Genomic DNA, 17955 nt, shown 5'->3' with positions numbered 1-17955 from the left:
CCTTCCACAGACACCCCCAGGCCCAGCCAGCCATGGGGGCCCTGCCCTGTGAGGGGGACCCCTTCACCCAGCACCACCCCCTGTTACATGTACCTCCAGTCCCTTCTGCAGACACCCCCAGTCACAGCCATGTGGGCCCTGCCCTGTGTGGGGGACCCCAGCACCACCCCGTTCCCTGTACCCCCAACTCTCTTCCAGAGACACCCCCAGGCCCAGTCACAGCCATGTGGGCCCTGCCCTGTGTGGGGGACCCCATCACCCAGAACTGCCCTCCCATTACATGTACTCCCAGCTCCCTTCTACAGACATGCCAAGGCCCAGCCACCCCCAGCCCTGTGCCCAGAGCTAGCCATGGAGGAACCTTGCCCCCACACCCTCCCCAATACTTGTAACTTGCTCCCCTTGTACTGGCACCTCCTGCCTCCAATACACTGGTGCCCTGTTCCCCATGCACAGAGCCAGCAGTGGGGGATCCCTGCCAGATAAATCCAACCCCCAAATCTGTTACCTCCTCCCCTCACCCCATAGGGCCTGTAGGAAATGACATAGCTCTGTTTGAAAACATTGAAACTGGCTCCTAAGGAAGCAGGAAACCGATGAGCCCTGTCAGCAAGAAACATGTCCCGAATAAAAGGGCTGAGCTTGAAAAATCTCATGCAACCCCCCCCCACCCCATAGGCCCCTGTGAAAAGGGGTCCTGCTCCTTCCTAGCCACTGGTGCAAGCTCACAAACACCACAATGGAACAGAGGAGCGAATGGCACAGGTGCTGGGGCAGCCTACAGGACCGTACTATTGCAAATGGTGGGGCAGACGTTCAATACTAACCAGGCAAGCGAATGGCAGCATGTTTAGTAGGCACTGTAGAGGTGAGAATGGCACCCTTGGATGTCTAGAGCTGTGTCATCCCTGCCAAACCAGCCTGTAGTTCAAACCCCTTTGCTGCCCATCCCGAGGAAACCCCATGTGACTGAGAGAACTGAACAGAAATCATGGTAGAAGTTCCCAAACCCAGACACAATCTCCCTCTTGGGGAAGCAGTGTTGCCTCCTATGGGGCTTCTGCTATACCTATTGGAGGCCAGTAATCTGTAGATTCCAAGGCCAGAAGGGAACACAGTGACCATCTGGTCTGATCTCCTGCATAACGCAGGGCAGAGACCTGCCCCACAATAATTCCTAGAGCAGATCTTCTAGAAAAACATCCAGTCTCTATTTAAAAATGGTCAGAGATGGAGAATCCACCCCAACCTTTGGTAAATTGTTCCAGTGGTGAATTATCCTCTCTGTTAATAACACACACCTTATTTCCAGGCTGAATTTGTCTAGCTTCAACTTCCAGCCATTGGATCATGTTAGACCTTTGTCTGCTAGATTGAAGAGCCCATTATCAAATTTCTGTTCCTGTGTAAGTTCTTCTAGACTGTAATGGAGTCATCCCTCAACCTTCTCTTTGTTAATGAGAATAATGAGTCTGTCATTGTAAGGCAGCATTTCCAGTCTTTTAATTATTCTCGTGGCTCTTCTCTGAACCCTCTCCAGTTTATCGATGTCCTTGAATTGTGGGCATCAGACCTGGACACAGTATTCCAGCAGCAGTCCAGCATGATGCCTCCCCAAATATTTTTCAGTTACTGCTCTCCAGCATATAGTCCCCCATCCTGTTTAGTATGGCCTACGTTCTTTGTTTCCAGATGGATACATTTCCATTTATCTGTATTAAAACGCATTGTTTGCCTTCACCCAGTTGGCCAAGCGATCTAAATCAGTGATTTACCCACTTCATTATTTACCACTCTCCCAATTTTTGGTAAATAACTTAATCAGTGATTATTTTATGTTTTCTTCCAGGTCATTGATAAAAATGTTAAATAGCTTAGGGCAGAAAATCAGTCTCTGTAGGACCCCACGGGAGTCCAGGGCTTTGGAGCTGTGCTCTGGCTCCGCTCCAGCTCCAGGCAAAAACCTGCAGCTCCACTGCTCTGGAGCTGCTCCACGCTCCAGCTCCAGGCTCCGCTCCAAAGCCCTGCGGGAAACGCACCTGTTTGATAATGATTCCGTTTACATTCACATTTTGAAATCTACCAGTTAACCAGTTTTTAATCCATGTGATGTGTGCTGTGTTAATTTTATATTGTTAGATTTTTTTAAATCAAAATGTCATGTGATACCAAGCCAAACACCTTGCAGAAGTCTAAGTATACTATGTTAACACTGTTACCTTTATCTACCAAACTTGTCATCTTGTCAAAAAAAGATACCAAGTTAGTTTGACAGGATCTATTTTCTAAAACCCCTAGTGACTGGCATTAATTACATTACCTCCTTTAATTAATTGAGTCCCATATCAGCAGCTCCATTATCTTGCCCAGGATCCATGTGAGATTGACATGCCTGTAATTAGCCAAGTCATCCCATTTACTTGTTTTTAAAAATTGACACAACATTAGCTTTCTTCCAGTCTCCTGGAACTTCCCTGGTGCTCCAAGACTTACTGAAAATCATCATTAACAATCCAGAGAGCTCCTCAGCAGCTCTTTTAAAACTCTTGGGAGTAAGTCATCTGGACCTGCTGATTTAAAAATCTCTGATTTTTAGTAGATTCTGTTTAACATCCTCCAGCGATATTACTGGAATGAAAAGTGTGTTATCACTCTAGGAAGAGACTGCACCATTTGTCTGTCGTCCCCCCCCCCCCCCCCCCAAATACAGAACAGAAATATTTATCCAACGCTTCTGCCTTTTCTGCATTATTACTGAGTTTTACTGTTTCCATCTAGCAATTGACCAATACTATTGTCAGGATTCTTTTTGCTAATATATTTAAAAAAAACTTCTTACTATCCTTAACTCTGCTGGCCATAGATTTCTCCTTGTGCTTCCCTTGTTGATTTTCTACAGTTCCTTAGTTCTAATTTATATACATTACCATCAGCTTCCCCTTTCTTCCATTTATTATTTTCTATAGCTCCCTTCACTAACTCCAACCCAGGTTGCTGCTTTTAACAAGCAAAGCCTTCCTGCCCCTTTGGCCTAGCATTTGCATGCAGCATCACTAGTGATGCACTTGTCTGTTGTGATAGGCAGCGAGCTGTCAGTCCTTTGGGCCTTTTGAAATGATACGTGTTTATCAGCTTCCAGCACCATCCTTCAAATGTGTTTTGTTCTTTGATCAAGGAGTTGCTCTTTTCTTGTCTGTAAAGTGCCATGCACGCACACGGTGCTGTATAAATAATAATAGTTACACAGTCAATGCGGCTTCTTCCCAGCACCCAGATTATCTACATACATTATTAGGACATCTTTTTGTACCTTGCAAACTACACCAGCCCAAGCTCTCTCCCTCAGGGGTTAAGCATATAAGAGCGATTTTATACTGGGAATGAAAGTCACAGCTAAGAGTGCTGTTCTAATGTACTGCAAATCAGCAAAGGAAAGGGTTAATCTTATGCTTGGCTTTCCCTTGACATCAGCAGGGGTTTCCCAGCCCCTATAGTCTTTTGTCCTAGTTGATGAAAAACCACCTCTTTAATTCCTCCTCCTCATTTTTTACTCCTGGAACAGGAAAACAAAGTACAAGTATTAATAGGGGGAAATTTGCAAGGGTAAGAGGCTGAGTCCGAACTGACCAGAGGAATCTTTGAAGCCTCTAGCTCAGCGGTTCTCAAACTATGGGTTGCGACCCCATTTTAATGGGGTCACCAGAGCCAGCGTTACACTCGCTGGGCCCCGCTGCTTGGGGCTGAAGCTGGAGGGCTTGAGCCTGGGGCAGCAGGGCTCTGCCCCCCCAACTCAACCCAGGGTGCGGGGGCTCAGGCTCTGGCCCCCTCCCACCTGGAGTCACGTAGTAATTTTTGTTGTCAGAAGGGGGTCATGGTGCAATGAAGTTTGAGAACCACTGCCTAGCTTTCCAAAGGAAGCTGCAGAGCAGGGGATGGGTCCTTAGCAGAAAAGCCTGGGATCAAAAATCGCAGAGTCACTGGAATCTTTCCGGCCTCAGGGCCCATGTTCTCCCCTGCAACCTTCCAAACTGCAGGACTGCAAAAGGGTTGGGTGCTCAGTGGATGCAGTAACTCAGCAAATGGGGTCTCGGGGAGCTGCTGTGCGGAGATCCCCTTGTGATCAAACCACTGCAGCACTGTTGATTATCTTACCTCCTTACTTGAATGAAGTCCAGAGGCTTCCTTTGTCACCAGGAATATCACTGCTTGCCTCCACCTGGTAAATATAAGCGGAGTTTGCTGAGACTCTGAGACTGAGCTCTCAGCAGCGCTGGTCTCTGAGGTCTGGGGACTAAAGGAGAGGTCTGGATGTGTCCGTGGGTGTTGCACCCCACATCCCCAAGTTCTTTTTTCCAGCGTGTGTTTCAAGCAAGAATCAAGAGTGGTTCTTTACGTCCAGCCTCTCAACCTTCTCGGTGAGTGCAATTAGTCTTCCTTTAGGCTCTTTCTGTTGAGAAGCAGCCTGTCTCTCAGTCATTAAAGCAAGGCTGCCTAGACTAGGGAGCAATCCTCGCTCCTTTCTGCTGGCAGCTGACATCATGGAGGAAGCTGCATTCAGATGGTCTGGTGGTAGAATATTCTTTCACTTCTGCTATTTTTCTTCTTTTGTTGCAAACTCTCTTTAATAATAAGCCTGGCTGTGGGCTCATTATGACAGCTGATTCACGAGTTTCTGATTGCAAGTGGCTGCAGTGAGCCAGGAAGAGGATCTGAGAAGTCATTTTGGTTTAAACTAAAGGGGAGAGACAAACGCTGATCTGATTTTAATTAGGCATCTGTTTAGTAAGGTTAAGTTTGGTGAGGGGTTGATGCATTCAAAAGTGAGCGTGTGTGTGTGTGTGTGTGTGTGTGTGTGCGCGCACAGTATTCTTGCTGCCAATCGAGTGAGTGATCTGCCATATGAAAAGAACCTCGGAATTGTTACTTGTAGATTTTTGCAGTGTTGTTGCCACCCCCTAGAATTCAAAAATTCATGAGTCAGTCCCCCAAAATTAATGAGATTGGAAAAAGCAAAACACATGGGTTCTTTTTATTTACCTTCTGTTTTTGTAGCCATTAGCTCATGCTCGAGTCAAGTTTTTCCCTATAACCACTAGGGCTAGAAAAAACTTACTTATAATTTTTTTAAATTGAAAGCTGAGATTCTGACACATTCCCATGACTCTAGGAGGTGGGGTTTTAGGAAGTACTCCAACTAGTGCAATATTTGCTATTAAAAACACAAGAGTTAGCAGGAGTGATTAATAAAGAGACTTTTTTCTGGAATGTTTTTTGGTTTTGGATCTAGTGAAAAATTCTCTTTCAACTATGGGCAAAACGTTCTCCCAGTTCTGGAAGGTCTCTGACCTGAAGGAGAGGGGAGGGAATTCGATTCTGCGCAGGAAATCGGCTGATGAGGATGAAGTCACCAATTATGGCACTATCAATGGAGGAGACTCTGCCGCATCCTGCATGCCCTGTGTGGGCACTGTGAGTCGGGGCTGCATCAACTGCCCAACGTGCCAGGGAACGGGAAGGATCCCCAGGGGTAGGTGGTTCTTGTGTGTGCTTGGTCAGTGGTTTCCAGCCTTTCCAGGCACTTCACCAAACAGACCTCTGCTTGTTGCGTCTCGCTCAGCTGTGCACCCCATGGAACACCAGTCATGATGGAGCATTGCATGCTGTGACCTGCAGGCTCCATCTCTGTACTAAAGAGAGAGCCTGCAATCGGCTCCATCTTGCGTTAATCAGTGCAAGACCTGGGGCTGTTGGAAGGTATCCGTGCAGCCCTAAGTTAGCAAAGCTCAGTCTGTCTCTGTGCTTGGCCGAAGCCAACAAGGGTTATTTGAGTTAGACACCTGCATCCCTCTGAATGGGACAGCATTTGTAACGAGAATGCTGATGGACCCTAAACTGTAGTGTGGTGCTCTGCAGCCTGATGTGCCCTGTTCACTACGGCACCCAGTGCGATGCTTCTCTTCTGACCTGCGCCTCTTATCTTCTGTCTTTCAGAGCAGGAGAAGCAGTTGGTGGCTCTGATTCCATATGGTGACCAGAGGCTGAAGCCCAGACGAACGTAAAGTCCTGTTTCTCCCTTGTTCTTTTAATGCTCTGGCTGCGTTTAAATGGGTGCAGCTGGGGGGCGCAGCATTACAGGAGGAATCTGTTTGCAGAGGTTCATTTAAAAGCTTTGTTGCTCATTGGGCCGCGAGCTGCGGTGGGTTTGATGCCTGCAGGGCATCTGTTCTGTGTTGGCAGTGGGCTGTACTAGCACTTCTTGATGCAGGAGGGACTGTGGGCTGGGATTCTGGACTAGTTCTGTTTGAAAAGGGCCACGTGGGACTGCTAACTTCCAGCAGTGACAAGCAGCATGTTTCTGGGTCCGAAACCCACCCCCTCCTGGCCCCAAGGTGAACGTGCTGCCACTACTACACAATCCCTTTGCAGGCCCTCGTGTCTTGGTGCTTACCGTGTCTGAGCTGGCGCTCACGCCACCCTGTGCTTGTCCAGCCCTGTAGAGACAGTGCTGCAGGCAGTGCTGGACCAGGCGAGTTATGGTCCTTTGATGCTGTCTTGCAGGAAGCTCTATGTGTCCCTTGCCGTGACGATTTGCCTGCTGATGTCATCTCTCATCATATTCTTCCTGTTCCCTCGCTCCATTGCTGTGCAGCCCGCAGGGCTGAATGCCTCCTCCATTGCCTTTGATTCCACCGTTCCCAGTATCAATCTCAACATGACAGTGAGTTCTCAGCATGGCGCATACGGTGACATTGAGCTCGTATCTCATTATCAGTCCATAGCTTGGCTCACTTCTAAGCCTTGAGGATAGCGCGGCAGGTCAGTAGTGAGCTAGGTGGCAGAGCTGTGCGCGCATAGCGGGACAGCAGGCAAGACTGGAGTGGCCCGTCAGAAATGAGGCATGTTGGAGCAGTGTGTGATGGAGCAGGAGGTGCTGCTGGGTGGAAGTGAGCTATGTAACAAATGTTGGGAATTTTGTCGCTGTGTGTTGCATCTTCCCTCCGCTTTCAGCCCAGCCATGACTGTGCGGCGCAGGGGGCAGAGCAGGGGGCAAGTGATCCCCAGAGCAGCTCTGGGGCAGGTGAGCAGCTTTGCTCCTGTAAAGAGCTAGTGACTCTCACCCAAATGTGATCTTGGGCTTTTCCTTGGGACAATCCTCAGCAGAGGGGAATTGCCACGGCCCAGCTACGAGTGTCTGAGGACTGGCGTTTGGAGGGGTGTGCTGCTGCAAGGTCACTGCATGGAAATCCAGCACACGCGTTACCCTCGCTGTGTGAGGGCTTCGGGCTGAGTTTGTCTCTCTCCTTAGAACGTGTTGAATGTAACCAACAACAACTTCTACCCAGTCACTGTCACCCAGCTGGACATTGAGGTCTTGCACCTGTCCGTGGTGATAGGGAAAACCACCAAGAAGTACCTGCTGAATATCGGCCCTTTGCACAGCGGCCAGGTGGGTGCTGCTGCCTCTTGCTGCCCTATCGAAATGTCTGGCCCCCTTTGGGTGGGGAGAAATAGTGGTCCCCTTCTCTGTCGCCTTGTAGTTCTATTGCCCCAGGGGCAGAGCGTCCCTTTACTGCCTCCCCCCCATTCCTGTCTTTCCAGGTGCCCATTCACTTGCTGGCCCAGGGCAGTACTTAGCAAACACGGGAGGCAAAAGACCGAATGCTGAGGTCTCATATGGGTGTTTCCTGCACTGGTTCATGCTGCGTATTGTAACTCTGTCGAGATCTGCCATGTTGTAACTTGGTCCTAACACAATGTGGATTGGATTTTAAATACTGGCTCTGAGCTGTGTGGAATTGATGGGATCATCTTTAATTCTCTCTGTGCTCGGCTCTCTGGGCTGCACCTGTACATGGTTACTGTAATCTCTGTAAATCTCCAACTAACGCATCTGTTTTACTTGCAGATCTATTATGCAGTCTCCAGTATTATACGGGACTATAGTACCTAGTAAGTATTTCTCAGAGACTTACTTTCCTGGCTGATAAGTAGCATTAATGTTTCTGGGCTTTTCTCAAGGGGCAGTCTGGCATAAATTTATAACTTGGGCGGTAGCCTCATTCTATCTGACCCTGCAGTGCAGCTGAGAATGTGTCCCTTTGATTTTCGTGTATGTAATCATGTTGGGACAGAAACCCAGCATGTCCATTTTACATTCCTTTCTAGTTCTTCTGCATTAAATGTTTTCCCAGCCTGCAACTGACAAGACTGTATCACTTTCAAATCTAATACCCCCCACAGATTAATAAATCTGGTTTGGAAATGCCTGATACAAATTAGTCCATCTGTGTGCAGTTTAAGTGTATCTACCACCCCAATCTCTGTGAATGAGCAGTTTGCTGATTCTCCACAGGCACCTTGGGCGATCTGTTTCCTGCTCTGCCCATGGTGGGGAGATGTCAGGTGTTGCCGGACTGTGAATTCTCCCATCTTGTTCTGCTTGATGCATTTGCAGGAAGGGTGTCAGGTCTACACTACAAACTTCTGCTGCATAGCTATGTCTGTTGAGGTTGTGATCTCTGACCAAATTAGCTGCGTCAGTAAAAGCGCCTAATGTAGATGCAGTTATACTGGCAAAATGGCACTTTCACCAGAATAGCTTATATTGCTCAAGGAGGAGAGGGGGGCATGGCTAGAATAAGTTTTGTCAGCTAAAGGTTTAAAGGAATAAGGTTTGCCAGTATAAGCAGTCTCCATACAAGGAGTGCTTTGCCTAGTAAGCCGATCAGTCCACATAGGCAAAGTCTTCCAAGTGTAGACTTGATTGGAGAAGCACTTCGGAGAAGCTTGCGCTCTCTCCCCAGGCCTGGGTTGCTCTGTTGTGCAGGACGGGTCTTGTGTGATGAAAACATTGTACTGCAAAATTAATTCTCTGTTTTCTGTCTCCTAAGCAACATCTGCACCTGGATCAAAATCAAAGTCCACAACGTTCTACTGCACATACAGTAAGTGGCATTTGGTTAAAAGCGAATCACTCGCTGTTGATCTGCGCGGTCCCAAACATTCCTCGCTGAGGCAATCTGGATTTCCCTTTGTATTAGTGTTTTCAGAGACCAAGACTGTTCGAAGTTGTAATTAGTCTTTCCCCAAGTAGGTTTGCAACTGTTGGCGTGGGTGTGTCACAGTTATTTTAATTTCAAGGGGAAAGTCACCCAAGCTATTGGTGCAGAGGAGCATGCCTGGACTTCAGCCCCCAGGGAGCTCCAGCAGTGCAAACCCAGAGTGTTGGTGAGGTCACTTGTACAGTGGTACTGTTTCTGCCTGCATTGGGAACAGCTATACCTGTGTCTGGGGTGAATGGTGCAGGGGGAGAATGAGCTTGGCCTGTTCCCCAGAGGATAGATCCTGTACATCCACCATGTTGGGGCAGAGTAACTCAGACTGGTGCTTGAGGTCTTCAGCATTTGAACAAAGACCCCAGCTGCTCAGATGGCTGAGATACCAGGGTGTGAAGGAACAAAGCACATTCTCTCTCCTGCAGACATCCTGCCCTGGCCCCATCTTCTGCAGACAGCCTGGCCGCAGGGGAGGTCCTGGCCAGGAAGATGGCCTGAGTGCATTGCACTCAGCTTGACTGCACATGAATTGTGCTGTATTTTGAATGAGCCAGTGAGAGCAGCCCACACCAGGCAAACCAAGAAAGCTTTGCCTCCTCCTCCTACGGAGGTGGGAGTGAGTGTGGGCCCACACAATCCTTCCCAGGGGTTGGTCAGTAACATGACCCAGAAACTGACCTGCCATTGACAGCAGTTTCCTGTCTGGCGGCCAATGGAGCAGTGACGACAAACCCATTTCCAACACTGTTCTTGAACCATGGCTTAGAGTGCGGCTCTCAGCTGCGGCCCATGTGACATCCTCGGGGCCATACAGGTAGTATTGGATGCGGCCCACATAACACATGCATATGCAGCCCGCAATGGTAAATAAGTTGAGAACCTGGCTTAGACATAGTGCGGCCAAGACCTTGTGGTACATTCTGGGATGAGAATGGTTTGGCCCGTCTGCTCTAGCAGGTAAACAATCTGTATCCCCTCTGTACTGAGACCTTGTGTTGCTGGGGCTGAGTATCGAGTAGGATGGTGTGAATATCTGCAGTGGCGCTGGGCCGAGCGGCCACAGCTCCTGCAGCCACACCATCTATCTGCTGGCCATCGTTGTCACTCGCAGGAGGCAGAAGGTGACCTTTGCTGCCTCTCTTCTGTGTTGTGCCACTTCCCAGTGGCGTTAGCCCTGTGGTGCCTGGCATGGCAGGGTACAACCTGTTCTTTGCTGTAACACTGAGAACAGAATGGGAAGGTATGTGCTGCTGTCGCGCTACGTTGTCGCTTCGACTACACAAGTGCTCGGTTTGTTTGGCATGACCTTTAAGGAGCAGGCAGAGCAGGCAGAGGTGCAGAGGCTGTAGCAGTGAATGGGTCCAGCTTTAAAGGCTGTGTTAGAAGAACATTGCAGATTGCTGATAGGGGATCGCTTAAATGCTGCCTTAAAAATTAATGTGGTCTGAGGGAGCCCCCTACAAATGTGTGAAACGGGGCAGCTCGGCCTGGACTTGTGGTGTGAGTGGTTTGGAGCTGCAGAGTAAGAAAGACGAAAATTGTGCGAGTGGTTGGGAAAGGCCACAATGGAACTTTTTCCTTAAAGTGAAATCCCAGCAGAAGATCCAGCTTGGTGATTTCAAATCTCTTTATAGTTCAAGTAAAATCGATTGTTGTGTGTTGCAGGGGCACCCTGACCTGCTCGTACCTGTGCCACTCGGAGCAGCTGGCTTTTGAGAGCTACAAGTATGTGGACTGTAGAGGGAATGCGACGCTGCCTCACCCCCTGTACCACCGCCCACCATGACGGGGTCACTGGACGGCGACATTCTTCTATCGCAAAGGCAAGTTGTACCAGGGACACAGCAACTCCAGGGGCTTCTCTTCCAAGCCACCGTGATTTTAAACAGGACGTTTGGCTCTCCCTTGGGATGAGATGTTCAGTCTGCTGCTGTTTCCTGGTTACAGACTGATAGAATTTCATGAACTTGGAACATGCTGCTCTGAGTTTGCAATTCCCATTTGTATCCTGTATGGGGGTTGGCATCAGCAGAGTGTGCACACTCTATAGGGAAATTGCTGTATTAACTGATTAAGAGAACTCTGCTAGGTTGTTAGCTGCCTTGTCCTGTGCAGTATTTCACTATTGCACTAGGGGAGGCATTACCTGTTGGTCAAATCAGCTCTCCTGCCAAATAACATTTTTGTGCCTGTGCCCTGTTGTGTGGGCGCTCTTGGCTGGAGAGCATCTCCTAGTGATTCTTGGATAGCAATCACACCCCGGCTCTGCGAAGCAGGGAGAAACCCAACTGAACTGACATCTAAGAACCTCTGGCTCTTAAATAACAAGCACTGAATAATGGGCTAAAACTCTGCCTGGTTTGCACCTAGAGGGGTAAGGGTGGTGTAGTGGATGTTGGGCCAAGTTCCTCTACCAGGGAGGCTGGGTAAGTATGTTCATTCCCTGACTTTTCCTAATCCTATCAGAGGGATTATCTCGCATGAAGGGTTGTGCAGTCCAGATCGATGCAGCAGCCACGGTCTATCTTGTACCCAAAGTGATCAAACTCTGCTGCATCCTTGCAGCGTGGAGGGGGGGGAGGAGAGGGATTGCTACTTCCCAGATGGCAGAGGAAGGTGAGGGGCCCATCATGCATTCTCCACACAGCACATGCCATTTTCTGGGGCACTCCCTTGTGGGCTCCTGTATTAAGGAGTTTAACTTTAACGAGTGGCAGGAGTCTTACTTGGATAAGAAAAGCTCTGTTCGTGCAAATGCCAGGAAACAACAGTTGCCATTTATACCTATTTGTAGCATTTTCTATGAGGGAAGGAGCCCTGGCCGCTCTTCCACCCTCTCTCCAGACCCTTGTACGGTACAGACTCATTCTCTGTAGGAACAACTCAGGCAGAGGATGCACACTCACGTTACTGCCTGCTAGACCCATGGGCATAAGCACCCTCCTTAGATCCCAGCGTTGCTAATGACTGGCACGTTCTGCCTGGATGGATGGATGTATAGAAATTGCTGGGCATATGATCTGACCCAGAGCAGCCCAGCATTGCCCTAAACGCCTCTCCAGCCAGATGGGACATGGTGGGAAAAGCAACATGCATCAGAGTAGTTGGGAGAGGAAACCTTTGTGCCTCAGCAAAGAACTAATCACCGTCCACAAGACCCCTGCCCCTGGGGTGGCACTCAGCAGAGACTCCAAGGAGCCTGACCTTCCTAGAGGTCCCAGCAGGGCAGTGTTCTATAGCTTGCCTTTCATCTACCTGCTCTGTGGATCCAGAGGTCCAGTCTCCAGGGCTCCCAAACTAGCACATTTCAGCAGAGGCATGTTAATCATTAAGTGTCTTTTCCTGATCGTTTATATGTTCCATTAAGGTTGCCATGGATTAAATCCCTGCCTGAGGCAGGGGTGAGGAAGCACCTTGTGTTCTGAAAGCGTCTCTGGTCTGTTGACTCTTGTCCTTTTCCATCATCTCTCACTGTATGTTTGTATTCGCTGTGTTGTTGCACCTGCTCTGCTATTCTCTTCTCGCTGTCTCTGCCCCTGGCACAGTCGTTGAGAGCTGGCTGTGCCTGTGTTATATGCCTGCATCAGTCTGTTCACAAATAAAAAGGGCTTCGTAAAATCAGAGTGGTGCTTTCTCCTTATGATCTGTGCTGGGACAACTCCTGAGAATGCTGAGCGGGGACCTGATTCCCTGGGGAAATCAGTCTCCACATAGCATTACAGTGACACCTGCTGGCCAGTGGGAGTCACTGCATATTATGGCTTAAAAAGGGAGGAGGGAGGTTTTAAATGGGAAAACCAAGGCCTCCATGAAGGTGCATGCTGAACATCCCCTCCCAGGAGAGCAATGTCCAGGGACACCCAGGGTTTTGCAGCTACTTTCTGCCAGAGGCCTGAGGCAGGAGTTGCTCTCGTCGGCTGGTTGTGCATAGCAGCATCCTACAGGGCAGTTTCTCTGTAGCTGTAAATATAGCACACTGAGATCAAATTCTATTTACAGGCCTTTCTTCAGGGTCTGATCACCTCCCGTACATCAGTGCATTTTCATCACAACCCACCCCATGAGGAAGGGATGTGTGACTATTTCAGCTTTACAGATAAGGAATTGAAAGGAAAGGGACTTGTCTGAAGTCATGCAATGAGTTAACGGCAGGGCTGGGACCAGAACCTAGATCTCCTAACTTCCAGTCCTGTTCCTAAGGCCCAAAACTATCCTCCTCCGCTGCCTGATGCTTCTGTGGGTTAGAATTTGGCCTCTTAACTAGAACGTTTTCAGTATCTACAATGGACTCCTGTGGGGAAAGGGTTTGTCTTCCCCTGTGTGGGTTATTAAAGTTAGTGCAATTAGGTGAGGAGGGATGGAGCCCCCACAGTCACTCTGTTAGCAGCTGTTGGAAGGATGAATGTGTCAGGGTAGGAAAGGAGCAGCGTGTAAAAAATCCTGAGCTGTGCCGATGCTGGCACTGGCAAAATGTTTTTCCAATAACAACAACTTACAAGAAATGTCAGAGGCTTCCTTGCCCCCCCCCCCCCAAAAAAAAGGGGGGCGCGATTGAACAATACTAACTTGGACTGGGAAGGACAATCTGATTCCTGACCGACTGTAAGCAGTGGAGTGTAACTGGCTAAAATTGTCACTTTCCTCAGAATTTTCTCTATCAAATCAATTTTCAGTGTGTGGACAGGTGACACTAGTTTAAAAGTTCTACGTCAATTCTTAAGGATGCTGCTTTCTTTGTCTGAACTTAGCATAGTTTTCATATAAAGTACCTGGCCTTGGTTGGTTGCAACTGTCTTAGCAGGGAGGTGGCAAAGTGAATGGACTATGTGCAAATGCAGGGTGCTCTTGGTTGCCTAAGAGAGACCATCCCTCATAAGGTTCTGTGGGTGTGGAGAGTTTATTACACATTAAGGGTTACAGCCCCTAATGGGAAGTGGCCGGCAGGTCCTATGTGTTCTTCATGCTGATGGCTTCGTTATGGTGTTGGATTCAGCTGCACTTATCTGGATCTCCTTGGTGCTTAAAGGCATGTTACTAGGCGACGAGTCATTCCTGCGCTGCTGGTTACTCGGTCATTACCATTGTTGTATGTATTGCACAGCCTGGAAGGGTAAGGAAAGATAATTTGCCTCCAAGTTTCTCGTGTATAATGGGAGGGTGCATGGTGGCTGTTCTATGCCATATCATTTTATAATTTGGGGGGTGGGGGGATTTGTAAAAGATTTAAAAACAAAATGAACCATTTTCTTACCATTCACAACTGAATTTCAAAGAGAGGTGAGGAGTGGGTAGCAGAGGGGGTTTAAATAATGATCCACTATTGGCAAGAAAACAGTTTTGTGCAGAACTGAGAGGAATTTACCTCCAGCAACAGTCCAGGTGACTCTCTTGTTGATAACTCCTCGTTATACCGGTATAAAGGCGCTGAACTGGAGTAAATTAGGCTGCTGTAGGCCCTTTTATACCAGTGTAACTGCATTCACGCCAGGAACATTTTGCTGCTTTAGCTATACCGGTATAGTTAAAGTGGCAAAACACCTAAGAAGAGAGAGACCCTAATTCTTGATGTGGATGAGATTCATTAAGATTGCTGTGATGGCAACAAAAGATGAAATCTCTTAGGGAATTTCCTTGCAGAGAAACCCAGGATGCTCATGCATAAGGATCACACCCTTACATCAAAGAAGCGAAGAGCTAATTCTTGCTCCCAACTCTTTTCTCACCCCTTCCCTATCAACTTACTGAGAATCTACGTGGCAGTTTTGCGCTGCTTATCGTCACGTAATGACACTTGCATGGGCAGCACTGGCAGGAGCAGGTGACTTCTGAAACAAATCACAAGTTACTAACCAAACTCAGTTGCCTTTGCAGAAACTCTCTCTCCAAATGTGAATTTATTTTACTAAATGCCTTTGCCCTGAATGACTGCAAAGCCATGAAGAGCGATAGACCCACCCACACTGCACCTCTGGGACAAAGGCAGATTCACAAGAATTACTTGACATGCCTGTGTTGCTCATACTGCCATAAAACTGCAACAAGTGGTAAGAAGATAAAATGAAAAACTGGCCCAGTGAAAGGGATATGCCGTGATGCATTCAAGTTTAGGATTGGCCTCAGATGCGTAGCATCATTGGTTTATGAAGCTAACACTAAAGGATTGACTTTATCTTTAGAACACTAGATACAATGCTGCATGAGAGAGAACTGCCACTGTGCTTTTCACTCCCATCTTAATAGTGCTGAGGAAACCTAGGCCTGGGCTACACTAGCGGGGTGGTTCGAACTAAGATACTATGCGCGTAGCTGAAGTCCAAATATCTTATTCGACTTACTTGGCCGTCCTCACGGCGGCGAGTCGACTGCCGCGGCTCCCCCGTCGACTCCGCTTACTCCTCCTGCTGAGGTGGAGTACGGGCATCGATTTGCGGATCGATTTATCGCGTCCAGACGACACGTGATAAATCGATCCCCGATACATCGAACACTACCCGCCGATTTGGTGGGTAGTATAGACTTACCCCTAGACTGCTGCAATTCCCCCGGTAGCCTGATAGGGTCAGATATATTAAGGGCTAGTCTATACACAAACTGGAACTGCACTAACTCTGTTTTAATCCACACTTTTAATTATTTTGATGCAGCTCTGTGTGTGGACACATTTCTATCTATCTTAGGGCTTGTCTACACTACCGCGGTAGTTCGACGGCTGGCAATCGAACTTCCGGGTTCGATTTATCGCGTCTGGTGTGGACGCGATAATTCGAACCAGGAAGTGCTCGCCGTCGACTGCGGTACTCCACGTCAGCGAGAGGAGTACCGCGGAGTCGACGGGGGAGCCTGCCTGCCGTGTGTGGACCGCGTCTGAACCGCGGTAAATTCGAACTAAGGTATGTCGACTTCAGCTACGTTATTCACGTAGCTGAAGTTGCGTACCTTAGATCGAATTGGGGTGTTAGTGTAGACCAGGCCTTAGGGTCTTATTCTACTGTCCATCGCTGAAGTATCTGAGGGCCTTCCACATAAAACTGATAGCAATGGTGACTGCCTAGTGGATTGTCAGACACTAGAACTTTGTGGGAGCAGAGTTCTAACTTTTTTTAAAACTTAATTAATTGTATTGATGTTTTTAGGTTGATTTGTTTCAGAGATGTTGTTTTTGGTGGGGGGGTTGGGTACAGAGGGTGTCAACGTTGTCAGTCCAAAGATGGAAAGGCCTTTCTGAACAGGATGGTTTGGTAGCGTTCCCTACTGTATTAACTCCTTTCGGACACAGTGTCCTGTTCCGATTACGTGAAATCAAACAGGGGACACATGATCTGAAATAAGTCTTGCCCCAAAATAGCTAAAACTGAACTAAACTGATGTTACTTTGATTCCATTTTTTTGTCTATACAAACCCTTTGTTTACAGGTAGGGCCTGATTTTCAGCTGGGCCTCTCTTTTTGCACATAATGTTTTTCCTCCCTCAGGTAATTGTGGCTATGTTGTTTCAGTACAGTTAGTTGGGGGCACTAAAGCACAGGCCACTTCTGGAATTCTAGGCCATGGTTTGAATCTCAAGGTGCTTTATGAACACTAATGAATTAAACTTCATAACTCCTTCAGACTTACTGGGTAACAGGATCCAGGAGCCCTGACCTGCAGTCCCCTGTACTAGCTACTGGAAACACTGCCTGAGTCCTAGCAGTCCCCTTCTACACTTCAGTCATGGACTCAATTCTCCTGTAATCCTACACCCTGCTTCAGTTACTAGTTCACTCATCTGTAAATGTATTATTCACCAGCTCCCTCATTTAGCTAAAAGCTACAGGTGGGGAATGAGGTCTGAGTGGACCGATTCATTTCCCCACGGGAATTTGCCCCAGTGCTGGGAAGGGGGAGGAGGGGAACCTTAGTGCATTCTTCTCAGGGTCTGGTTCCATTCAGTTCTTCGTGCAGGGAAGGCTTTGCCTACAGCACTCGGGGGGAGAAAAAGGCCTGATTTTTCAGCCGTGCTGAGCATCCTCTGCTCCAGCTGAAGCACGAAGCTCGGCACCGCTGCAGGCCACGATACGACTCGGGGGGGGGACTGGCCTTCCGGTCAGTTCGGGGTTTGACTCTCTGCCCCTCACTGCAGCCTAGGAAACTATTCTGATAGCTTCAACTGTCACAACTCCCCCCAGAAAGGGGGGTTCACAAAAGTCTCCTGCCCCCCCTCCCCGTGCAGGCCAAGCTGCCCCCCCGGACCCGCCCCCTCTTGACCCCCCCCCCGCAGACTCTTAATCTCCGGAGCCCCGGATCGCGCCCGCCCAGCTCCCCTCACCTGGCGGGGGGGGCTTCTGGGGCTGCAGCGCGGGGGGGTTGATTTCAGGCCTCTGCTCCGGCGCCTTCTTGGCGGCTTCTTCCGCCTTCTGCACAGGAATGAACGTCCCTTGAGTGAGCAGCCGCCGGCAGGGCCCTCGCCCCCGCCCCGGGGCCCCTCCCCAACCCCGACCCCTGCCCCCCCCCCGCCCCCCCCCCCGGCCCCCCCCCCGCCCCTTGGGGCCCCCCCCGCACACACCTGCTGGAGGAGCTGGTTCCGCCGCCTGCGCTCCAGCATCAGCTGCCGGCGCCGGGCCTCCCAGTGGTAGGCGGACATGGGGCCGGGGCGGGGGCCCGGGGGGGGGGAGCGGGGCCGGGGCCGGGGCCGGGGCTGGCTCTGCCCAGGGGAGCCTCAGCTGCAGCCGCTGGGGCCCGGCCTCACAATGCGGCGGCGGCTGCCAGGCAACCGGGTCCGGGGCGGCGCTGGGCCTGCCGGGGCCCCTCCCTCGGGACCCGCCCCCGGCTGGGGCCCCTCCTCCGGCCCGGCCCCCGCAGCCCGGGCCCCCCGCCAGGGGGCGCTGCGCGCCCGGCGTTCCGGAGAACCCCTGGGCCCCCC

The 17955-nt window shown here is 49.6% G+C and overlaps 2 protein-coding genes across 5 annotated transcripts in view; one reads left to right on the top strand and one right to left on the bottom strand.

Annotated features, from left to right (window-relative positions):
- Nucleotides 1-12668, top strand: part of TMEM106A (transmembrane protein 106A) — a 13212-nt gene extending 544 nt beyond the window's left edge. The window contains exons 2-9 of one of the 3 annotated variants that reach the window (XM_024224337.3): nucleotides 5288-5527; nucleotides 5992-6055; nucleotides 6559-6718; nucleotides 7307-7447; nucleotides 7907-7950; nucleotides 8892-8945; nucleotides 10722-10879; nucleotides 12424-12668. In XM_024224337.3, coding sequence (XP_024080105.2) covers nucleotides 5308-5527; nucleotides 5992-6055; nucleotides 6559-6718; nucleotides 7307-7447; nucleotides 7907-7950; nucleotides 8892-8945; nucleotides 10722-10842 — 804 coding nt within the window. In that variant the 5' untranslated portion in view covers nucleotides 5288-5307 and the 3' untranslated portion in view covers nucleotides 10843-10879; nucleotides 12424-12668. Of the gene's footprint in view, nucleotides 1-2685; nucleotides 4416-5287; nucleotides 5528-5991; nucleotides 6056-6558; nucleotides 6719-7306; nucleotides 7448-7906; nucleotides 7951-8891; nucleotides 8946-10721 lie in introns of those variants that run through there. The other 2 variants (XM_026654767.2, XM_024224336.3) reach the window with 2 other exon arrangements.
- Nucleotides 12669-13934: 1266 nt separating this feature from the next.
- Nucleotides 13935-17697, bottom strand: CCDC200 (coiled-coil domain containing 200). Of its 2 annotated transcripts, none has more exons than XM_029912258.1 (4): nucleotides 17599-17697; nucleotides 17362-17449; nucleotides 14799-14881; nucleotides 13935-14158 (listed from the first exon to the last, which is right to left on the bottom strand). In XM_029912258.1, the coding sequence occupies exons 1-4, from the start codon at nucleotides 17674-17676 to the stop codon at nucleotides 14132-14134; spliced, it is 276 nt and encodes a 91-aa protein (XP_029768118.1). In that variant the 5' UTR covers nucleotides 17677-17697; the 3' UTR covers nucleotides 13935-14131. The 2 variants fall into 2 exon arrangements, with proteins under 2 accessions (XP_029768118.1, XP_029768119.1); XM_029912259.1 differs by having other exon boundaries at nucleotides 14799-14878.
- Between the last annotated feature and the right edge of the window lie 258 nt (nucleotides 17698-17955).

Source organism: Terrapene carolina, unplaced genomic scaffold (genome assembly GCF_002925995.2).
Source record: "Terrapene carolina triunguis isolate 2854851 unplaced genomic scaffold, T_m_triunguis-2.0 Scaffold193, whole genome shotgun sequence".
Taxonomy (NCBI): domain Eukaryota; kingdom Metazoa; phylum Chordata; order Testudines; family Emydidae; genus Terrapene; species Terrapene triunguis.
Note: the sequence above shows the minus strand (reverse complement) of the source record. Positions and strands in the feature narration are given on the sequence as shown.